This window comes from Podarcis pityusensis (genome assembly GCF_964106645.2).
Source record: "Podarcis pityusensis genome assembly, chromosome: 3".
Taxonomy (NCBI): Eukaryota; Metazoa; Chordata; class Lepidosauria; order Squamata; family Lacertidae; genus Podarcis; species Podarcis pityusensis.
This window is the reverse complement of record NC_138026.1, coordinates 20,965,500-20,986,441: the sequence shown is the minus strand read 5'-3', so window position 1 is coordinate 20,986,441 and position 20,942 is coordinate 20,965,500. Positions and strand designations below refer to the sequence as shown.

Here is a 20,942-nt window from a genome sequence, read left to right as displayed (position 1 = left end):
CGCAAGCCCCGGGAACAGAGGGAAAGTGCTGCACGCCTTCCCCTCTGTTCCCGTACCTGTCCTGAAGGCTTGCGGTGGGGAGAAAAGCCCTTCTCTGCACCGCCAGCCTGGCAAGCGGTTTCCCTAGGAACGCATTAATTGATTTTCAATGCATTCCTATGGGAAACCGTGCTTCGCAAGACGAAAAACTCACAAGAAGAAAAAACTTGCGGAACGAATTAATTTCGTCTTGCGAGGCACCACTGTACTAACATCCCTCAGAAGTAATGAATCCCACTATCATGTTTAGGCTCAAAGTTCATTTTAGTAGGGTTACCATATTTCAAAAACTGGTTGGCAAAGATGTTGAGCTTCTCCTTTTTTGTCAAAGTGGTTGAGCTTTTTTTGGCAAAACTGCCCCCCCCCCCAAACTGACAATCTTGAGCTATATTAAGGAAAATCAGCAAAAACAACACTGCTGACATAGGTTGCCATACGTCTGGATTTTCCCAGACATTTTTCCAATTTCTGCCCAGACACTGCTTCCTACTACAGTATTCTGGGTACGTCCAGGGAATTCCGGACATATGGCAACCCTAATTTTAGGAAAGTTCCTGTCCCAATTCTATTGCCATTGCTATTAAGAAAATCAATAACATATCTAGACAGTAGGATGGTGAAATACAGGATGCTCCCTTCCCACCCACCCCAAATCTTTTGAAAGCTTTTCAACTTACTCGGAGACTGGCTGAAGCAGCCAATGAAAAAGCAGAACAAGCAAATCAAAAAGTTGAGGCTATAAAAGGGGAGGTAAGGCCATTACACAAGCATATTAGTGACCAACAGGCCTACCTGTCTATGGTGGAATTGAGAAACCGGGAAAATAATCTGAGAATAAGAGCTATTCCAGAGCTTGAACAGGAAGATTTAATTGGTTATCTGACAGCAGAATTTTCTAAGTTCTGGGGTATAGAAGAGGACAAAGATTTCAAGATCACAACTGCGTTTAGATTGGGAAGAGTCGTGAGGAGGGATAAGCCCAGAGACTGTTTGATTATTTTGAGATCCAAGCAGGAGAGAGATAAAATACTAGGCCTCCACTTTAAGAAATCACTTGATATCCAAGGTAAAAGAGCAGAATTTTATAGAGATATCCCTAAACAACTTTTGGATCTCAGAGCTACATATACAGACCTAGCAAGACTACTGAGAGGAAACGCGATTCCGTATAGGTGGGAGTTCCCCCAAGGTTTATCTTTTAATTTTAAAGGAAAGAAAATTAAGATCAAAACACCAGAAGATAACCAGAAGTTCCTGCACGACCACGGAGAAGACCTTCAGAAGGGAGCAGCAGCCTCTTGGCCACCGCCACTGCCTGGAACAACACCGATACCTACACCCTCGGGTCTAGAAGAAAAAGAAGACACCCCACTATAGGAACAACAGATTGATTCAGGATGTCTCTGCAGCTGTACAGTTGGAATATAAATGGCGGCAATTCCCCGGAAAAAAGACGAAAGATTTTTCATATTTTGAAAAAAGAACAATTGGATATTATTTGCTTGCAGGAAACGCATGTGACTAGACTCCACAGGAAGGTGCTAATTAACAAAAGATTAGGCCAAGAATTTATTTCATCAGACAGAGTTAAAAAAAGAGGAGTGGTAATCTATGCAAAGGAGAACTTGTCACCGAAATTTTTATTTAAAGATGAGCAAGGAAGAATTTTGGCAATTGAAATACAAACACAGGGAGAAAAATTTTTGATTTTAGGAATATATGCACCAAATGAGGGGAAATCGGAATTTTACAAGAAGCTGCACGAGATAATGCTGGACTATCTGGACTATACCAACATCATAATGATGGGTGATATGAATGGGGTGGTTTCTACTCACATGGATAAGTCACAAAATCAAAATTTAACTAAAGACGGCAGACTACCTAAAACCTTTTTTGAACTAACTGACAATATGGACCTGATTGATATATGGAGGACAAGGAATCCCCTGGGTAAAGAAGGAACATTCTTTTCTGAGGCCCACCTATCATGGACAAGAATCGACCAAATATGGACAACTAGAGGACTGGCACCTAAGATCAGAAAAGTGGAAATCTGTCCAAAGACTTGCTCCGACCATAATGCTTTGAAAGTGGAATTGAGACTTACTCCAACCGGTTCTTTCAGATGGAAAATGAATGACACCCTACTAAGAGATCAGGAGATTGTGAAGAAGGCCCAAAAAACTTTAAAGGACTATTTTGAAATTAATTTGAACACTTCGGTGGAAAAGAGAACAATCTGGGACGCAAGTAAAGCTGTAATGAGGGGGTTTCTGATTCAACAGAATACAATTAAGAAAAAACTTTGGAATGGAAAAAAAGACAAGATATTAGAGAAGATAAGAGAAGGAGAGAAAAAATTGAGATTAAAACCAAAATCAAAAGAGGTTTTAAGAGAAATCAAATTCCACCAAGCTCAATATGCGAAATTGATAAACCAAGAAGTGGAATGGAAAATTAAACAAATGAAACAAAGATCATTTGAATCGGCAAATAAATGTGGAAAACTGCTAGCATGGCAGTTGAAGAAGAGACAAAAACTGAACTTTGTCACTAATCTAGAGGTGGAAGGCAGAAACATTCAGAAACCAGAAGAAATTAGAAAGTGTTTCCAGAAATATTTCAAAAAGCTTTATACACAAGGGCCTCAGGAAGTGTCTGAGATAGATAAATTTTTAAAAGCAAATGGTTTACCAAAACTATCTCAGGAGAAGAGGACAATCCTGAATTATAGAATAACACAACAGGAAATTGAGGGTGCCATTCAGAATATGCAACTAGGCAAGTCTCCAGGCCCAGATGGACTTACCTCCAAGTACTATAAGACATTAAAAGACTATTTGATACAACCGTTAATGGAGGTTTGCAACCAGATTATGGAGGGGAGGAGGGCACCGGAAACGTGGAAAGAAGCTTTCATCACATTGATTCCTAAACTGGAAACTGAAAAGACTCAACTTAAGAACTACCGTCCCATCTCACTCCTAAATGTGGATTACAAAATTTTTGCTGACATTTTGGCAAGTAGACTTAAAAAAATACTTAATGAAGTAATTCACAAGGACCAGGCAGGCTTTCTCCCAGGGAGACATTTGTTTGATAATACCAGAAACATTGTTGATATTTTGGAACTTTTACAAACTAATATCAATACGAAAGCTGTGTTAATTTTTATTGACGCGGAGAAGGCCTTTGATAACATTTCTTGGATGTTTATGAAGAGAAACCTGGAAGGGATGGGAGTGGGGCGGGGGTTTGAAAATGGAATAGAAGCAATCTATTCTGAGCAAAAAGCTAAACTGATAGTGAACAATGTGGTGACAGAGGAGTTCAAAATTGAAAAAGGGACACGACAAGGGTGCCCACTATCCCCTCTTTTATTTATTTCAGTCCTGGAGGTGTTACTGAACATGATTAGGGAGGACCGGTCGATACAAGGAGTACAGGTCGGAGCGAAACAATATAAACTGAAAGCTTTTGCAGATGATTTGGTTTTAACATTACAGGAGCCAGAATCTAGTACAAAAAGAGTATTAGAACTGATTTATGAGTTTGGTCGGGTGGCGGGATTTAAGTTGAATAAGCAAAAAACCAAGGTTTTGGGGAAAAACTTGACATCTTCGGAAATAGATGGGTTTCAGAAGGAAACAGAACTAAGTGTGGTAAAAAAAGTGAAATACCTAGGGGTCCACTTGTCAGCTAAAAATTTGAATTTATTTAAAGACAATTATGAAAAATGTTGGTTGGAAATCAAAAAAGATTTGGAAATCTGGTCAAGATTGAAACTTTCCTTGTTGGGCCGAATAGCAGCTATAAAGATGAATGTATTGCCGAAAATGTTATTTTTGTTTCAGACCCTACAGATCGTGGACAGAGTGGAATGTTTTGGAAAGTGGCAGAAGGATATATCCAAGTTTGTTTGGCAGGGCAAAAAGCCCCGGATAAAGTTTAAAATATTAACTGATTCGAAAGAAAGAGGCGGGTTTGCCCTGCCGGACCTGAGATTATATTATGAAGCTGCGGCCTTCTGCTGGATGAAAGATTGGTTATTACTTGAGAACACTGATGTCCTAGATCTGGAAGGGTTTGACAATGCTTTTGGTTGGCATGCATATTTGTGGTACGACAAGGTAAAGGTTCATAAAATGTTCAAAAATCATATTGTTAGAAAATCAATATTTATGGTCTGGATAAAATACAAGGACTTATTAGAAGGTAAGACTCCGAGGTGGCTTTCACCAGCAGAGGCCAAGGCCCGGAAAAAACCTAATATGGAGGTTGGTTGGCCGAAATATGGGGAAATTATAGAAAAAGTAGGAGAAACTTGGAGACTGCAGAGTTATGAAAAATTAAGGAATAAGGTGCAAAATTGGCTTCACTACGCTCAAATTCAAGAGGTTTTTAAGTTGGACAAAAAAATAGGTTTCCAGGTGGAAAAATCGAAACTAGAGACAGAATTGTTGGAACCAAAGACCAAGGTACTTTCGAGAATGTATAACTTGCTGCTTAAATGGAACACTCAGGATGAGACAGTCAAATCAGCCATGATAAAATGGGCTCAGGATATTGGGTACAACATTATGTTTGAGGACTGGGAAAGGTTATGGACCACTGGTATGAAATTCACGGCATGTAATGCCTTGAAAGAGAATATTATGAAAATGATATACAGGTGGTACATGACCCCAGTCAAGCTTGCTAAGATATATCATTTGTCTGATAATAAATGTTGGAAATGTAAGGAGGCTGAAGGGACATTCTTTCACCTCTGGTGGACTTGTCCAAAAGTGAAGGCCTTCTGGGAAATGATATATAATGAGTTAAAGAAGGTGTTTAAGTACACCTTTCCCAAGAAACCAGAGGCCTTTCTATTGGGCATTGTCGGCCAGAAGGTGTTAAAGAAGGATAGAACCTTTTTTATGTATGCAACTACAGCAGCAAGGATTCTCATCGCAAAATACTGGAAGACCCAAGATTTACCCACACTGGAAGAGTGGCAGATGCAATTGATGGACTACATGGAATTGGCCGAGATGACTGCCAGGATCCGAGATTTGGGAGAAGAAGCAATAGAGGAGGATTGGAAAAAATTTAAAGATTATTTACAAAAATTTTACAAGTTATATGAATGTTAAGAATTCGCATGATTAGGGAAATTTAGCTCCAGCAATAAGATTAAGGTATGGGAAACTAAGTTATATAAAGGAAGGATTAATGTTTAAAAGAATATTATATATGTTATTAGTGTAAATTGAAAATAAGTATTTTAAACGTAAACCACAAGTATTTGAAAGAACAAAAGAATATACGAAATAAGGTTATAATTTGCTGAAAAATTTTATTGTAAAGAACGCACGGTGAGGGAGACGTGGGGAAGTCCGGTTGGTTATGAAAAAATGCTTTGAAAGGATGATTTTTTTTCTTTTTCTTTTTCTTTTCTGTTATTTCTTTGTATAACTGACTTTGTATTTCTATTTGGAAAAAAAGCAATAAAAAATATTTAAAAAAAAAAAAAAAGAAAGCTTTTCAACTTACTGCCTCAGACATGTCTGGAACACTGGAACTGTTTCCGTACAGATTGGTGGAAGAGTCCATGTTATCCACAGTATCGTTACAGTGGTCAGAGCTGTGAGCATCGGAAACCATACTGACCTGGAGTGTAGCTCCAACCAATGTTCCAAGACCTTCAAATCCCATTCCTAAAGTAGGGAAAAAAGCCCACTTCTTTTTAAACCTGAAATGGTGGAACAGCTGCCAACAATGCTCAGAAATAACTGAGCACTCCCCTGTTGTGATGTCAAAAGGTTTTTGTGACCCCCCCGCCACATATATTGCCTTTTAAATAAAGAAATAAAACTGCCCCCAGCTATTCTTGCTTGGCGACACCCACTTTTAAACTTGGGGGCCAGGAGGGTTGACCATGTTTCAATGTGACCCTTAGCTCAAAAAAGAAGCTACCCACCCCTCCCTTAAAGATTATGTGCTCCTATAGACAAGAACAGACTTTCTGGAGTCATCTGTCTTCCAATATAGTTCAAGCTATGTTACTAGAGGCTACACTGAGTCATGATCCCTCCTCTCCCTCCGTCTTCATGCTTCAATTCCTTCCCTGCATCTGAAACAGGGGTAAACAAAACTGAAACCAACTCCAAATCGTGACTTCCAGTTCTAATTTGGAGGGCAAGTGTAAAATAAATTTGCTAATTTGGATATAATAGTAGCAACTGTGGTTTGCCTGATAGGCAGGGAGAGAATCACGGTGTGGAAGGACAGGAAGGAAGGGGATGGGGAATCATGCAATTCTGAGGCTTGCTTACAAAACACCAACCCATAGTTTGGCAACACAAGAGAACTGAGCTTTTCTGTTTTTCAATACTAGTCTCCACCCCTTTGCCACAGCTCCCCCAATATGTTTGGGGGGAGGGGAGTCTCCAGAGCAGCATGCTACATGCAGCATGCTCAGTAAGACTCACGGTATGCCGTTGCTGAATCTCGTTCCTTCTGGTCTGCGCTCAGAAACATGACGAGAGCTGTATATGGTACATGGAATAGCTGTAACGAAAGTACACACACACACACACACACACACACACACACACACACCAGTTAGGAAAATGCAGTGCTTTTTTCTGGGGGGACGCAGGGGCACGCATACCCCTAAACATTTTGTGACTCTAAGTTTGGCTTCATTGAGGGGTAGTATTTCAATATGTGTAGGAAAATGAGAGTACCCCTAAACATTTTTTAAGAGAAAAAAAAAAGCACTGGAAAAATGTATCACTTTAGCATGCTGCTTTTCATCGTAACCGGAAGGCTTGCTATGTAGTTAGGCCCAGTAATCCTGCTCCTTATGAGGCATGCTGTACCTTTCTCCTCCAACCTTCAAATGTGCAATAGCTCAAAAAGGAAGTAAAAAGAGCCTTAGCCATCCTTGGAGGCAGGAGTTTCTTCGCTCAACTCCCCGACAATTTTTTTCTGGTCCCCAAAGACCTCACTCGTTTTGACGGTTGTGGCTGTAGGATAATCAGCCTCATATAACCAAAAGTCTTAAGTGTAATTAATGCACGAAAGGGTTAGTGCCAGAATAAGCTGTCCTGCCAGGCTTAGCTAGGACACATACACCCTACTTTGGCAGAAAGGAAGTCTAGTCTATTGTTCCCTCAGTCTACCATGCGAACTCTGGTGTGTAAAGAGGTCTGAGCTTGGTTCCTACAAAGCCATCTTTGTGTATCTATACAAATTATTTAGGAACTTCCACCACTTTGGAACTAACCTAAGTCTTTACTGCCTGTGTTTTCTGAATGCTCTATGGAAAAGCACATGATTCTGACCTTTGAAGAGTTTGTAAGTAAACCATATTAACCTACCAACGGATGGTATTTTTCTATTCTAAGGGAAGTGGGAAAATTTGGAAGGAACTGAGAAGGGCATATTTTAAAGGTATAATGGCCTGTATTTCCGTGCTTTACCTTGCTGCATGTTTTGTGATTTTAAATCACACCAAAGAGTACTCTCACCAAAGAGTACTTGCCCCAAACCTGGGTCTGGACATCCAGGAATTCTCCTTTTTATACCTATCTTTTCCTTTCCCAACCAACAGTGGCAAGGTAAATAAATAGACACAGTGCACTGTGCACAGTCAAGTGCACTGATGGGGAGGTAGATCACCCCCACCCTGGTCATCATGGGAATCATTCTGTAAGTGGGGACAGAAAGATACCCCCCCCAGCTGTTCTGCATGGCTCAGCTGATGCTTTGTGTGGCAGAGTATGGGTTGGCCACATGCTTCAAAAGCATATATCCCCCCCCTTGCAAAAAAGAGGAGTTGGCAAAAGGTGAATGCAGCCCTTAGACCAAAAATGGGTTAGCTACCCCTGCTCTAGAATTTCCTGAAATGCTGCTCTGCAGGAGGCACAGATCCCAGGTGTGTTGACAGAGGTCTCCTAATCACAGGATATAACCTACCAGGAAAGCTCCACTGCTCATCCTTGATTTAAAACTTTTAATATTTGAAGCAAGCATTTATGGTAAAAAAACGACAACATTACTGTTCAGAAAAATTAAGGGCATTTTCAAATATGAACTAGAAGAATGTTCTGCATTTCTTATGTCTATAATGCTAATAGAAAACCTGCACTAGCTAGAACTAAGTACCCATTCAAATTAAAAATTGGCGTTCCCCTTTCTATCCCGATCAAGCATGCACAAAAATGATGAGATAAATACAGGGGTGCTGTTGGTATATATCCGAAAATGCCCACGCATTGCCTGGCAAAAGGGTATGAGGAAGCTTCTTCTTCTTAATTCTTTTTTGTAAAGATGAATATTTTACCCCGATGACTTTTCTGTTCCAGCAGATTCCCCCGCCCCCCACGAAGGGATCAAAGAAGGAAGCTTCAGGATTGGCAGAAGTGTTAACTACTGAGATTAAAAGGCCCAGAGCAATATCCCAGAGTCCTCTTAGATAGCAGTCAGGCTGTGGCACCCCCTTGTGAAAGTACAACGTTTCCAAAGCCTGAATAGGTTCTATGGAGGCATTAAGGAAATGAGTACAACTGAGCACAAATATGGGTACAGAAAGTATAATAAGCTGTGAGGCATATTTGTACTGTGCGATGAATAGCATTTCGCGAGGGTGGAGTGCAACTTCATCCTAAAAGAACAACAAAAAGTCACTCTAATGGAGGGCATTGTTGTTTGTTGACCTATTTCCAAACAGATTTATAGCAAGGCAACTGAGTAAATATCTCATATGAATAAAGAAACACAAACTCATCTCTTACTTAAAAGCCCATTGTTACAGTATAAAGGCATGAGAATTTAACAGAATTTAACAGCTGTACTGAACCTCAGGCATATATGCTTATATGTTAACTAAGAAAGCCAAACAATCAGTGGTGGTTCCCAGCAAATATTTCTTTGTCTTTGTGGCATATTATTTCACGAATGTTGTCTCACTGATGCAATAGGATCTAGAGTACTGTTTGTATCTTTCCAAGATATGCAAAAAAGCCTTTGCGATGTGGTAGCAGTTCTACATTAAAATATGATGTACAGCAGCTTTCATTAACTGGCCTGCTGAAATCCCTCTGTACTTTCTAAATTAATCAAGTTACACTGCAGAGGTGCAGTTCCTCACTGCCTAGCCTATATGACCAAATAGTTGTCTTGTTCTATATTAGAAATAATTGTGATCCGACGGATGCGATGTCCAGAAGCATCTAATTGCAGAGGAAAAGGGTGTCAGTATTGATCAACTTACTGTACTCAATGCCTGGAAAAGGCAGAAGAAAGCCATATACCATACATCTTTTGCTTCTATAACGCTTGGGCAGTACCACAGGAAGAAGTAGGACACAATAAGGAAAGGTGTAGTACCCAGTAACCTGGAATAAAAACAATACGGTGAATGCCAAACATATCTATGAACCATTTTGATTGTTTAAAAGCAAAACTAAAAAGGGGATAAAATCTGTCCGGTTCAAATTCAATACTGTATTGTCTGCACCATCTCACTTGTCTAATTTTTTTAATATTCTCTATGGGCACGGTTATTATTATTTCTTTACATATATTTTATACAGCATCTAACAAATTTAGTGGCTTAATAAACAATATGATTATTTTTACTACTACTACCTCACTCTGCTTAAGACACAGGAAGGGCTCACTATTGCTCTATTATCTATTAATGTAGACGAACAGCCGTATAAGAGACGAAAGCCTCTCTATCACTGTCCCCTAAATACGGTCCCTCTTTAGTCATCCCTGTGTTTTACGATGCTGGAAGCGATTCAGCTGTCATTTATTTAAATGGCAATGACTCCGAGGAAACACAGACCAGCCCTTCAATAGTAAACATGGTTCTAAAGGCAACCGGTAAAGTGACACTCGGGGCTGATAAGCTGCATGTCATTCAAGGCTTGTGTAAAGCTGGGAGACAGAATCTAGTATATTCTAGCTTTGTTATGTGCAAGTGATGGGCAGATGCAATTAATTCTGCAGAGTGTGACCTCTAACTACAGCAGAATTCTCCAGTGTACTTGTAAAGCAGCCGCTACACAATGTAATTAGATGACCACCGACACTATTAACAAAACCCTGAAACGAACAGACAACACAGATTAATCCTTTCAGAAGAGTGCTATCTGCACAGTATTTTCTTATACATTACATGAATGGGACTGGGTATGTCAGCTGATGATTTGCAGCAGGGGATTGGCGAGGGGGAGGAAAGAGGTGGAATGCACTAATTCAGTATAATAGCTCTTCCATTCTGTTGTAAGGGATACAAAGGCATTGTTAGAGGCTGGCATGATGGACTGCAAGGAAAGCAGCCATGATGTGGAGCAGGGCACTGAGGTTAGGTCAGGGTGGATCATTAATCCACTACAACAAAGTGTGACAACACAGCATTACTGTATCCCATTCTAGATTTGCTAGCCCAGCAATTCAGAGGGAAGGCCATGTATTTTACAGAAATACATAATTTCCACAGTTCAAGCCATGCTCACGGCAGCTTACATCATGAAAAAATACATAACTACAACGTGACAAAAGTAGCCATCAATAGTAAATACAAAAATACAAAATACAAAACCAAACTGAACAATTTCCACATAAATCACAGCAAAAGATACCAAAAAAAAGCAGCAACAAGAGCAACAACTCCCTCCCCAACAACACCTCAGCTGCCTCAGGCCCTGCCCTCCCAGGTCAGGTGTAAAAAGGCCAGAACTTTGTGGGATGCTCAGTTCTCATTTCCAGTAGAAGAGCCAGTCTGCCCAGGTTAAATACCTTAAGACAAGGGCCAGCATCAAGGATCAGCATGAGTGGCATCTGCTGAGGGCTCACACTCATGCCACACTCATTTTACAAGGCATTGACTGAACTTCCTTGCTTTGGTCACATTTCTTGTGCTATTTTTGCAGAGCTTTTTTCCCCAGCTGGAACTCGCTGGAACTCAGTTCCAGCACCTCTCAGGTGGGCACATAGAAAAATACCACTAGCTATTTGGATGCAAGTTATATTTAGGAATAAGATGCAACATTTATCTGGTGATTTAAAACAAACAACACATAAAACAAATAATCCAATATAAGATTATGGAACAACAACAACAACCTACCAATACCAAATCAACACTGATCATGCAAACAGCAGTACTAAATTAAAGTTGCAATCCTAAACAGGAGTAAGTCCCATTGAACTCAATGGGGCTTGTCTATGAGTAAACAGATATAGGTCTTTATCTGGATGTAAGTCTAAGGAAATTTACAGCCTAAAGAAAAGCCATGCTTTGTCCACTGAAAAAATAAACTGTTGGAGCCTGGCAAGTCTCCTTAGAGCATTCTGTAGACTGCATAGGAACTAGACTCCTAGGAGCTGTGGGGGCTTCGGCCCCCAGAATAAAATATTTGAGGGGGATGAACGTTGCCATTCAAATGGTGTGTGTACACCATGTCATGTGATCAGTTATGTGGACTGGGGCTTACCTGGGACCCTACAATATTTTATTCAAGTTGGCACCCCTGTCAGAGTGGGTGCCACCAGCTACCCACTGTACCTTATATGGCAGTAGCATCTGGAACAAGGCCTCAGAGACTAAGTGGAGAGTACAGGGAGGAAGATATCTAAGATGGTGTTCCTTAAATACCAGGTTCCAAGCCATCTAGGGCTCTAAAAGTTCAAAACAGCACCTTGAATTTAGGTTGCAGTTACAACAGAGCTAATAGTGGGAAGGGAAGAATGAGAACATGTTTTTCTTGCCTCTCTCTCAGTTTGTTATTTCACATACCTGAAATGCAAGTGCAGAACTTAGCACATGGTACAGATCTTTCTGGGCTGTATTCCCCAGATTGTTGTTGCAACTTCGTATGTAAAGAAAATTTGCACATAGAAACCTAGCACATCTGGGAATGCTAAGACAGAACCCTTCTCCCTGATTTCCCACCAGCTGCATGTGTGAGAAGTTAAACTCAGGGCGCATACATGCTGCAGGGTAATGTGCATTCAGCGCTAGATGGTAGTGACATTTGGGGATGCTACGCACACAATGCCATCCCCATTTCGTCCCTGCCCCACACTATTTGTCAATCTAGAGTGCAATCTGCTAGAAGAGCTATAATCCGCTCTGTGTTGAGAATGCACTTCTCAAGTGCTTGGTGCATACATGTGCAGCCTTGCATCACTCCCGTGTTCAACTTCTCCATGAATGAAACAGGCAAAATTGGAAGCGGTATAGTAACTTAGTCGCTTCTGTATATCGATACAATGGAACCTCGTGTTACGTACTGTCCTCCTTGCGAACACTTTGGTAGATGCTCCCGGTTGCAAACTTTGCCCCGGGATGCAAGCAGAAGTCGTGCACCAGTGGTGCGCTGGCAGCAGGAGGAGCCATTAGCGAAAGCGCGTCTCATGTTAAGAACGGTTTCAGCTCAAGAATGGACCTCTGGAACAAATTAAGTTCGTAACCGGAGGTACCACTGTATACATATCCTCGGCATATCATCATACCGGCTTCCAGGCTTTCAAAAGACTGTGAAAAATACACATATTTTTAAAAAGTCTATGGAAACTATAATTGAAGGAAGGGGGATAGAGAACACCATTGTCATATGCTAGTTTGGAAAGATGCCCACCTGTGTACAGTCAACATGGATAGTAGCTGCCACTTTCAGATGATTTTATTGCACAAAGGTGTATACAACAACACACACACCATACGAAAGCATACTGTAATATAGGCTACAAAGAGCTAAATTTAATGATGGCTCTGTTTAGCTCAGCTAAATTATAGACTGGCTGAAACCGGCTTCAACCGGTTCAAACCAGTCTGAACTGGTTCCAACTGATCTAGACCGGTTCAAACCGGCTTCAACCTGTTCAAACCGGTCTGAACCGGTTCCAACCGTTCTAGTCCGGCTGAAACTGGCTTCAACCAGTTTAAACCGGTCTGGACTGGTTCCAACTGGTCTAGACCGGTTCAAACCGGCTTCAACCAGTTCCAACCGGTCTAGACCGGTTCCACCCAGCTTGGACCAGTTCAAACTGGCTTCAACCGGTTCAAACTGGTTCAAACCTGCTTGGACAGGTTCAAACCAGCTTCAACCGGCTGCGACTGGTTTGCACCAGATTTAACCGGTCTAGACCGGTTCCACCCAGCTTGGACCGGTTCCAACTGGTAAATATTGGCTGAAACCGGCTTCAACCGGTTCAAACCGGTCTGGACCGGTTTCAACTGGTCTAGACTGGTTCAAACCAGCTTCAACCGGTTCAAACCGGCTTCAACCGGTTCAAACCAGTCTGAACCAGTTCCAACAGGTCTAGACCGGTTCAAATCGGCTTCAACCGGTTCAAACTGATCTAGAGAGGTTCCAACCAGCTTGGACCGGTTCCAACCGGTCTAGTCCGGCTAAAACTGGCTTGGACCGGTTCCTACCAGTCTGAACCAGATCCAATCGGCTTGCACCGGTTCAAACAGGCTTCAACCAGATCAAACCGGCTTCAACCGGTTCCAACTGGTCTAGACCTGTTTGAACCAGCTTGGACCGGTTCAAACCGGCTTCAACTGGTTCCAACCTGCTTGGACACGTTCAAACCGGCCTCAACCCGTTCCGACTCGTTTGCACCAGATTTAACTGGTCTAGACCGGTTCCAACCGGCTTGGACCGGTTCTAACCGGTCTAGACTGGCTGAAACCGGTTCCAACCGGTCTGGACCAGTTCCAACCGGTCTAGACCAGTTCCAACCGGCTTCAACCGGTTCAAACCGGTTTCAACCAGTTCCGACTGGTTTGCGCCAGATTTAACCGGTCTAGACTGGTTCCAACCAGCTTGGACCAGTTTCAACCAGCCTAGACTGGCTGAAACCAGCTTCAACCAGTTCCAACCAGTCTGGACCAGTTCCAACCGGCTTCAACGGGTTCAAACCGGTCTGAACCGGTTCCAACTGATCTAGAGAGGTTCCAACCAGCTTGGACCAGGTCCAACGGGTCTAGTCCGGCTGAAACTGGCTTCAACCAGTTTAAACTGGTCTGGACTGGCTGAAACGGGCTTCAACCCGTTCCAACCGGTCTGGGCAAGTTCCACCTGGTCTAGAAAGATTACAACCAGCATGGACCGGTTCCTATGGATCTAGACTGGATGAAACCAGCTTCAACTGGTTCCAACCGGTCTAGACCGGTTCCAACCAGCTTGGACCAGTTCCAACCGGTCTAGACTGGCTAAAACCGGCTTCAACTGGTTCAAACAGATCTGAACCGGTTCCAACAGGTCTAGACCGGTTCAAATAGGCTTCAATTGGTTCAAACCGGTCTGGACCGGTTCCAACCGGTTTAGACCGGTTCAAACCGGCTTCAACCGTTTCAAACCGGTCTGGACTGGCTGAAACTGGCTTCAACCGGTTCCAACCGGTCTGGACCGGTTCCAACGGGTCTAGTCTGGCTGAAAATGGCTTCAACCAGTTTAAACCGGTCTGGACCGGTTTAAACCAGCTTCAACCAGTGCTAACCAGTCTAGACCGGTTCAAACAGGCTTTAACAGGTTAAAACCAGTTAAGACCGGTTCCAACCAGTCTAGACCTGTTCCAACCAGCTTGGACCAGTTCAAACTGGCTTCAACCGGCTCAAACCGGTCTGGGCAAGTTCCACCTGGTCTAGAAAGGTCACAACCAGCTTGGACCGGTTCCAAACTGGTCTAGACTGGCTGAAACCAGCTTCAACTGGTTCTAATCGGTTTGGACCCGTTCCAACCGGTCTAGACCGGTTCAAACCAGCTTCAACCGGTTCAAACCGGTCTGAACCGGTTCCAACCGGTGTAGATTGGTTCCAACCAGCTTGGACCGGTTCCAACCGGTCTAGTCCGGCTGAAACTGGCTTGGACTTGTTCCTACCAGTCTGAACCAGTTCCAACCAGCTTCGACTGGTTCAAACTGACTTCAACCAGATCAAACTGGTCTAGACTGGTTCGAACCAGCTTGGACCGGTTCAAACCGGCTTCAACCGGTTCCAACCGGCTTGGACAGGTTCAAACCAGCTTCAAGCGGTTGCGGCTGGTTTGCACCAGATTTAACTGGTCTAGACCGGTTTCAATCAGCTTGGACCGGTTCCAACCAGTCTAGACTGGCTGAAACCGGCTTCAACCGGTTCAAACTGGTCTGGACCAGTTGGAACCGGTCTAGACCGGTTCAAACCGGCTTCAACCGGTTCAAACCGGCCTGAACCAATTCCAACTGGTCTAGACCGGTTCCAACTGGTCTAGTCTGGCTGAAACCGGCTTCAACCAGTTTAAACCGATCTGGACCGGTTCAAACCGGTCTAGACCCGTTTCAACCAGCTTGGCCCGGTTTCAACTGGACTACACTGGTTCCAACCTGCTTGGAAAGGTTCAAACCGGCTTCAACCGGTCCAGACTGGTTTGGACCAGATTCAACCCATCCTAACCGGTCTGAACCGGTTCTAACCAGTCTAGACCGGTTCCAAGGAGCTTGGACCGGTTCAAACCAGCTTCTACAGGTTCCAACCAGTCTGAACCGGTTCCAACCAGTCTAGACCGGTTCTAACCAGCTTGGACCGGTTCCAACCGGTCTAGACCAGTTCCAACCGGCTTCAACCAGTTCAAACCGGTCTGAACCGGTTCCAACTGGTCTAGACCAGTTCCAACCAGCCTCGACCGGTTCCAACCGGCTTCAACCGATTCAAATCGGTTCCAACCGGTCTAGACTGGTTCCACGAAGCTTGGCCCGATTCAAACAGGCTTTAACATGTTCAAACCGGTTAAGACAGATTCCAACCAGTCTAGACCTGGTCCAACCAGCTTGGACCGGTTCCAACAGGACTATACCGGTTCCAACCTGCTTCAACTGGTCCAGACTGGTTTGGACCAGATTCAACCGGTCCCAACCGGTCTGAACCAGTTCCAACCCGTCTAGACCAGCTCCAAACAGCTTGGACCGGTTCAAACCAGCTTGGACAGGTTCCAACCAGTCTGAACCAGTCTGAACCAGTTCCAACCAGTCTAGACCGGTTCTAACCAGCTTGGATCAGTTCCATCCGATTTAGTCCAGCTGAAACCAGCTTCAACCAGTTTAAACCGGTCTAGTCCAGCTGAAACTGGCTTCAACTGGTTGAAACCGGTTCAAACCGGGGTGGACAGGTTCCAACCAGCTTGGACTGGTTCAAACTGGTCTGAACCGGTTCCAACCGGTCTAGAGAGGTTCCAACCAGCTTGGACCAGTTCCAACCGGTCTAGACCAGATTCAACGGGTATAGACCCGTTCCAACCAGCTTGGGCCGGTTCCAACCGGTCTAGACCGGCTGAAACCGGCCTGGACCGGTCTGGACTGGTTCAAACCAGTCTGGACCAGTTCCAACCAGCTTGGAGCGGTTCAAACCAGCTTCAACAGGTTCCAACTAGTTTGGACCAGATTCAACCAGTCTAGACCGCTTCCAGAAAGACATCTACTTCTGCTTCATTGATTATGCAAAAGCCTTTGACTGTGTCGACCACAGCAAACTATGGCAAATTCTTAAAGAAATGGGAGTGCCTGATCACCTCATCTGTCTCCTGAGAAATCTCTATGTGGGACAAGAAGCTACAGTTAGAACTGGATATGGAACAACTGATTGGTTCAAAATTAGGAAAGGAGTACGACAAGGCTGTATATTGTCTCCTCGCTTATTTAACTTATATGCAGAATTCATCATGCGAAAGTCTGGGCTGGATGAATTCCAAGCCGGAATTAAGATTTCCAGAAGAAATATCAACAACCTCAGATATGCAGGTGACACAACCTTGATGGCAGAAAGTGAGGAGGAATTAAAGAACCTTTTAATGAGGGTGAAAGAGGAGAGCGCAAAATATGGTCTGAAGCTCAACATCAAAAAAACGAAGATCATGGCCACTGGGCCCATCACCTCCTGTCAAATAGAAGGGGAAGAAATGGAGACAGTGAGAGATTTTACTTTCTTGGGCTCCATGATCACTGCAGATGGTGACAGCAGTCACAAAATTAAAAGACGCCTGCTTCTTGGGAGAAAAGCAATGACAAACCTAGACAGCATCTCAAAAAGCAGAGACATCACCTTGCCAACAAAGGTCCGTATAGTTAAAGCCATGGTTTTAATACAATTTAATATAATATTTAATACAATTTGATTTTATCCAGCACTAGAAAAGCTTCCTACAAATGTGAAGGTAGTTTACCAGGAAAGGAAGAAATTCCCCCCTTATCCCATTCCAAACCTTGAGTAAGCTAGAAGAGTATCAATGTTGCAGCATCTGTTTCCTGTCAGGGCCTCATATATTTAACATGCTCTTGGCTCTGGTGAATTTGTCTAAGCAGAGATAAACTACTGGACACATCTATTTTGGCAAGCCATCACCCTTGCCCACAAAGGGTCTCTTGGCCATATATGCTTTGCTCTATGCAAGGCAAATGTGGAGGTTTTTGAGTTTAATCTACAAGTCCATTTTCTAACTTATTCTCAGTCTGAAATGTAGAAAGAAAACATTTTTTATTTTTTCCTTCCCTTTCCATTGGCCACAACTGGATAGTTTTGTTTTAAGCTAGCCCCTCTTTCTGTCTGCACAAGCTTGTTTAAAAAAGAACCTGGAACTAATACAGTTTCCCCAGGGGCAAAAAGAGATGTGCAAGAGTTAGTTTGTTCTGCAAGAGGCTCATAAGAATGAGCATAGCCAGCGTAAAAGGTAGACAAATGCCAAACTTCAGCAAGGATGGCAAGTACCTGGCCACCAATTGCTGCTATGCGGTGTACTTTTCCTTTTGCAAATGTGGAAAATGGATAGGTTTTACAATAACATGTTCATAAAAATCAACCGTCTTAGGGATCGGGCATGCATGTAGAATACAAAGGAAAATATGTTATTATAAGCAATCAGCAAAAATCAGCTTACCAAGGCATAAGTAGGCCAATTTTGGTCCGTTTGCTTTTATTAATAAGATAACCGGCAACAGGGTCTGCTGCTGCCCCCCATGTTTTGCCAATAAAAAGCATCAAAGAAGTATGAAATGGAGTAATCTGAAAAACAAAAAAGGACACCTACCTTAAGAAAGGCATAACCATTACAAGAATCAGAGAGCACAAAATAACTCTCCAAAAATGTACTTCAATGCATTATATAAAATGAGGGAAGAATTCTATCACTGTATTTTGTTGCTAGAGGTTTCATTTGTGCTACTGCTAGTTGGTTTTACTGTATATTTTGGCATCATTCTAGTTGTATGGAAGCTTGATTATATTTTAAGAAAAGTGAGATAGAAGATTAAATAAACATGGACACAACACCACATGCTGGTTGCTACTGAAGGCATCAAATAGATGACTCTCCATCATGAGTGCGGAATAGCAAGCTAGCACTATGCTGATAATGAACAAAATAGCACAGTGATCCATAAACTGTGCTCCATGGACAGCTTTCAGGTGGTCTGTGAAATGGCACCCAAAATAAAGAGGTAAATTTAGGCCTTTCCAGAACAAACAATGACAAATACTTTTAAGCATTACTAGCTAGTGACTGGGCAGTGATAGAGTCATGAATGTTCTGTCACTGAAATTCTGTCAGGCAAGAAGTTACAACTCAAAGTTCTTCTCCACCCCCAATGTACAGCTTCACTTCAAAGAAATTGTGTCACAACCCAGAAGACTTTCAGGAAGTTTTCTACATAATGTATGCAATTACGGTGGTCTTCAAAGGATAGTCTAATCTATTATAATAGCACTGTTAAGAATTACTACTACACAGCATTTGAGGGCTGATGCAAACATTTTCACAGCAGTGCAAGGGGTGTTCCTATAAGGCTGAATTCTGGCTGCATCTGCATCATACCTCGGGTTACGAACGCTGCGGGTTGCACATTTTTGGTTTGTGGACCACACCGAACCTGGAAGTACCAGAACGGGTTACTTCTGGGTTTTGGTGCTCGCACATGCACAGAAGCGCCAAATTGCATCATGAGCGTGCGCAGATGCGGTGCTGCGGGTTGCGAACGCTGCAGGTTGTGAACGTGCCTCCCGCATGGATCATGTTCATAACCAGAGGTATGACTGTATATGCAGTAATCATGTGGTTCATGCAACTGGGGGAAAAACCAGGAATATACTGCAGTTTACATGTCAATCACTCATTTGACCGTTTAATCACAAATTTGTCCAAAGGTCTGAAATGGCATTGGGGGGTAGAATCAAGCTCTCCTGTGGAGACAGCTGCAACTTCAAATGATTGGAACTTTACATTTTAAACTTTACATCTTAAATGAACCTTCACCACGTGGCTGTTAGGTGAGCAGTGGTCCATAGAAAGGGTTAAACAAAAATCCACAAAACTGCACACAGGTACGTGAATTATCCAATTCCATATACAAGCTGCGAGACATATTTGTGCAACTGCACTCAGGAGACATGGCTTGGGGGATCCATGCCAGCTGAGCACGCTGAACCAACCCAAAGCCCTAAACAGATTACCGGAGGTTTGGTTTGGGCTGAAGAGAAATGGCATCCTGCGACTGTTCAGGGGGTGGAAGAGAGGGAGACAGGCTGGTTCCTCCCGTTCAACAATTCTTTGGTGGCTCCCACTCATTAGTAAGTCTTTTTACTCCTAATGAGTTCAGCAAGTGCCTCCACAAATCCTCCTAACTGGAGATGTGTAAGAGCAAAGAGAGATGTTTACAAGCTCAATTATCTCAATATTATTAATTTTTATTTTATTTTATTTTTAATACCACCCTATACTCGCAGTTATCAGGGTGGTTCACAAGATAAAATCACTATATAAAAACGCAAAGTACATAATAAAAATTAAAACCACCACCACAACAATCCAATAATCCCCCGCAACACATTTTAAAAGGGTATCGGATGTCAATCAGCCAAAGGTCTGGTTAAAGAGGAACATTTTTACCGGGTGCAAAAAATGTACAATGAAGGCACCAGCCTAACCTCCCTAGGGAGAACATTCTGCAAATGGGGAGTCACTGCAGAAAAGGCCTCTACTTGCGTTGCCATCCTCCAGACCTCTCGTGAATACCAAGTTGACACACATGACACCGGCAAGGATGACATTCTCTAACTTGTGCCTGGAGCTTACAAAACTACTTACCATTGCTATATCTAAGAGAAAGATTTGCAGAAAGAAAGAGGTGGCACTGCTAGCAGCCTGGTTTGGAGCACCTCCAATGCCATAGCACAATTTGCTGCACACCGAAAGCTTGTCTTCATTGCTGAGCTGAAAAGGTGAAAAGACAGGCCAAGATCAAGTACAGAAAGAGTGGCGATCAAATTTCAAAAAGTTATGAATAGATTCCAACCGCTTGCTTGCTCTCTCTCTCTCAACAGAATGTATCTGCTCACCTAAAAAATAATTGACAGAGAAACAATAGGTCTGAATCACTTTTAATCAGGAGCCCACAAATATGGTTGCCATGGTGATCAACTGTGCACTGCAGCTCCTAGCCATAAGAAGGAATTTGTCTGCCCTTTTTTGTTTGTAAAGAAAATGTTTAAAATAAATTTGCCAGACCAGACTCTCCTACTGTCACTAATCTCGCCACACCCGTTTCTGTGCCACCCCTTGCTGAACAGAAGCAGCACTGTTTTCAAACAGGGTTTTTTAAAAAATAATAATGAAAATAGTGGCAATTGCAAACCCTAATGCATATATTTAGTTTGTGTATTTTTGAAACATTGTTAACAAGGAACTATACATAGACGGGGTTATTTTGAGCTACTGATTTCAAAAACTGCCAGTCCCATGTTGTTGCTGTTTCATTATCAGAAAGGACCAGGATTGAACCAGCAGGAGTTTGAAAAGAATGAAAAAGCACTACAAAACATGGGACTCAGAGATAAAGCTACAGGCTGGCCTAATCAATGAGAATGAGCA

The 20,942-nt window shown here is 42.8% G+C and overlaps 1 protein-coding gene across 3 annotated transcripts in view; it reads right to left on the bottom strand.

The window, feature by feature from the left end:
• MFSD2B (MFSD2 lysolipid transporter B, sphingolipid) overlaps positions 1-20,942 on the bottom strand; it is a 46,189-nt gene that overhangs the window by 21,250 nt on the left and 3,997 nt on the right. For all 3 annotated transcript variants that reach the window (XM_080999189.1, XM_080999191.1, XM_080999190.1), the window contains exons 2-6: positions 20,160-20,285; positions 17,958-18,082; positions 9,305-9,428; positions 6,516-6,594; positions 5,578-5,741 (exon numbers count right to left, since the gene is read on the bottom strand). In XM_080999189.1, coding sequence (XP_080855315.1) covers positions 5,578-5,741; positions 6,516-6,594; positions 9,305-9,428; positions 17,958-18,082; positions 20,160-20,285 — 618 coding nt within the window. The remainder of the gene's footprint in view (positions 1-5,577; positions 5,742-6,515; positions 6,595-9,304; positions 9,429-17,957; positions 18,083-20,159; positions 20,286-20,942) is intronic.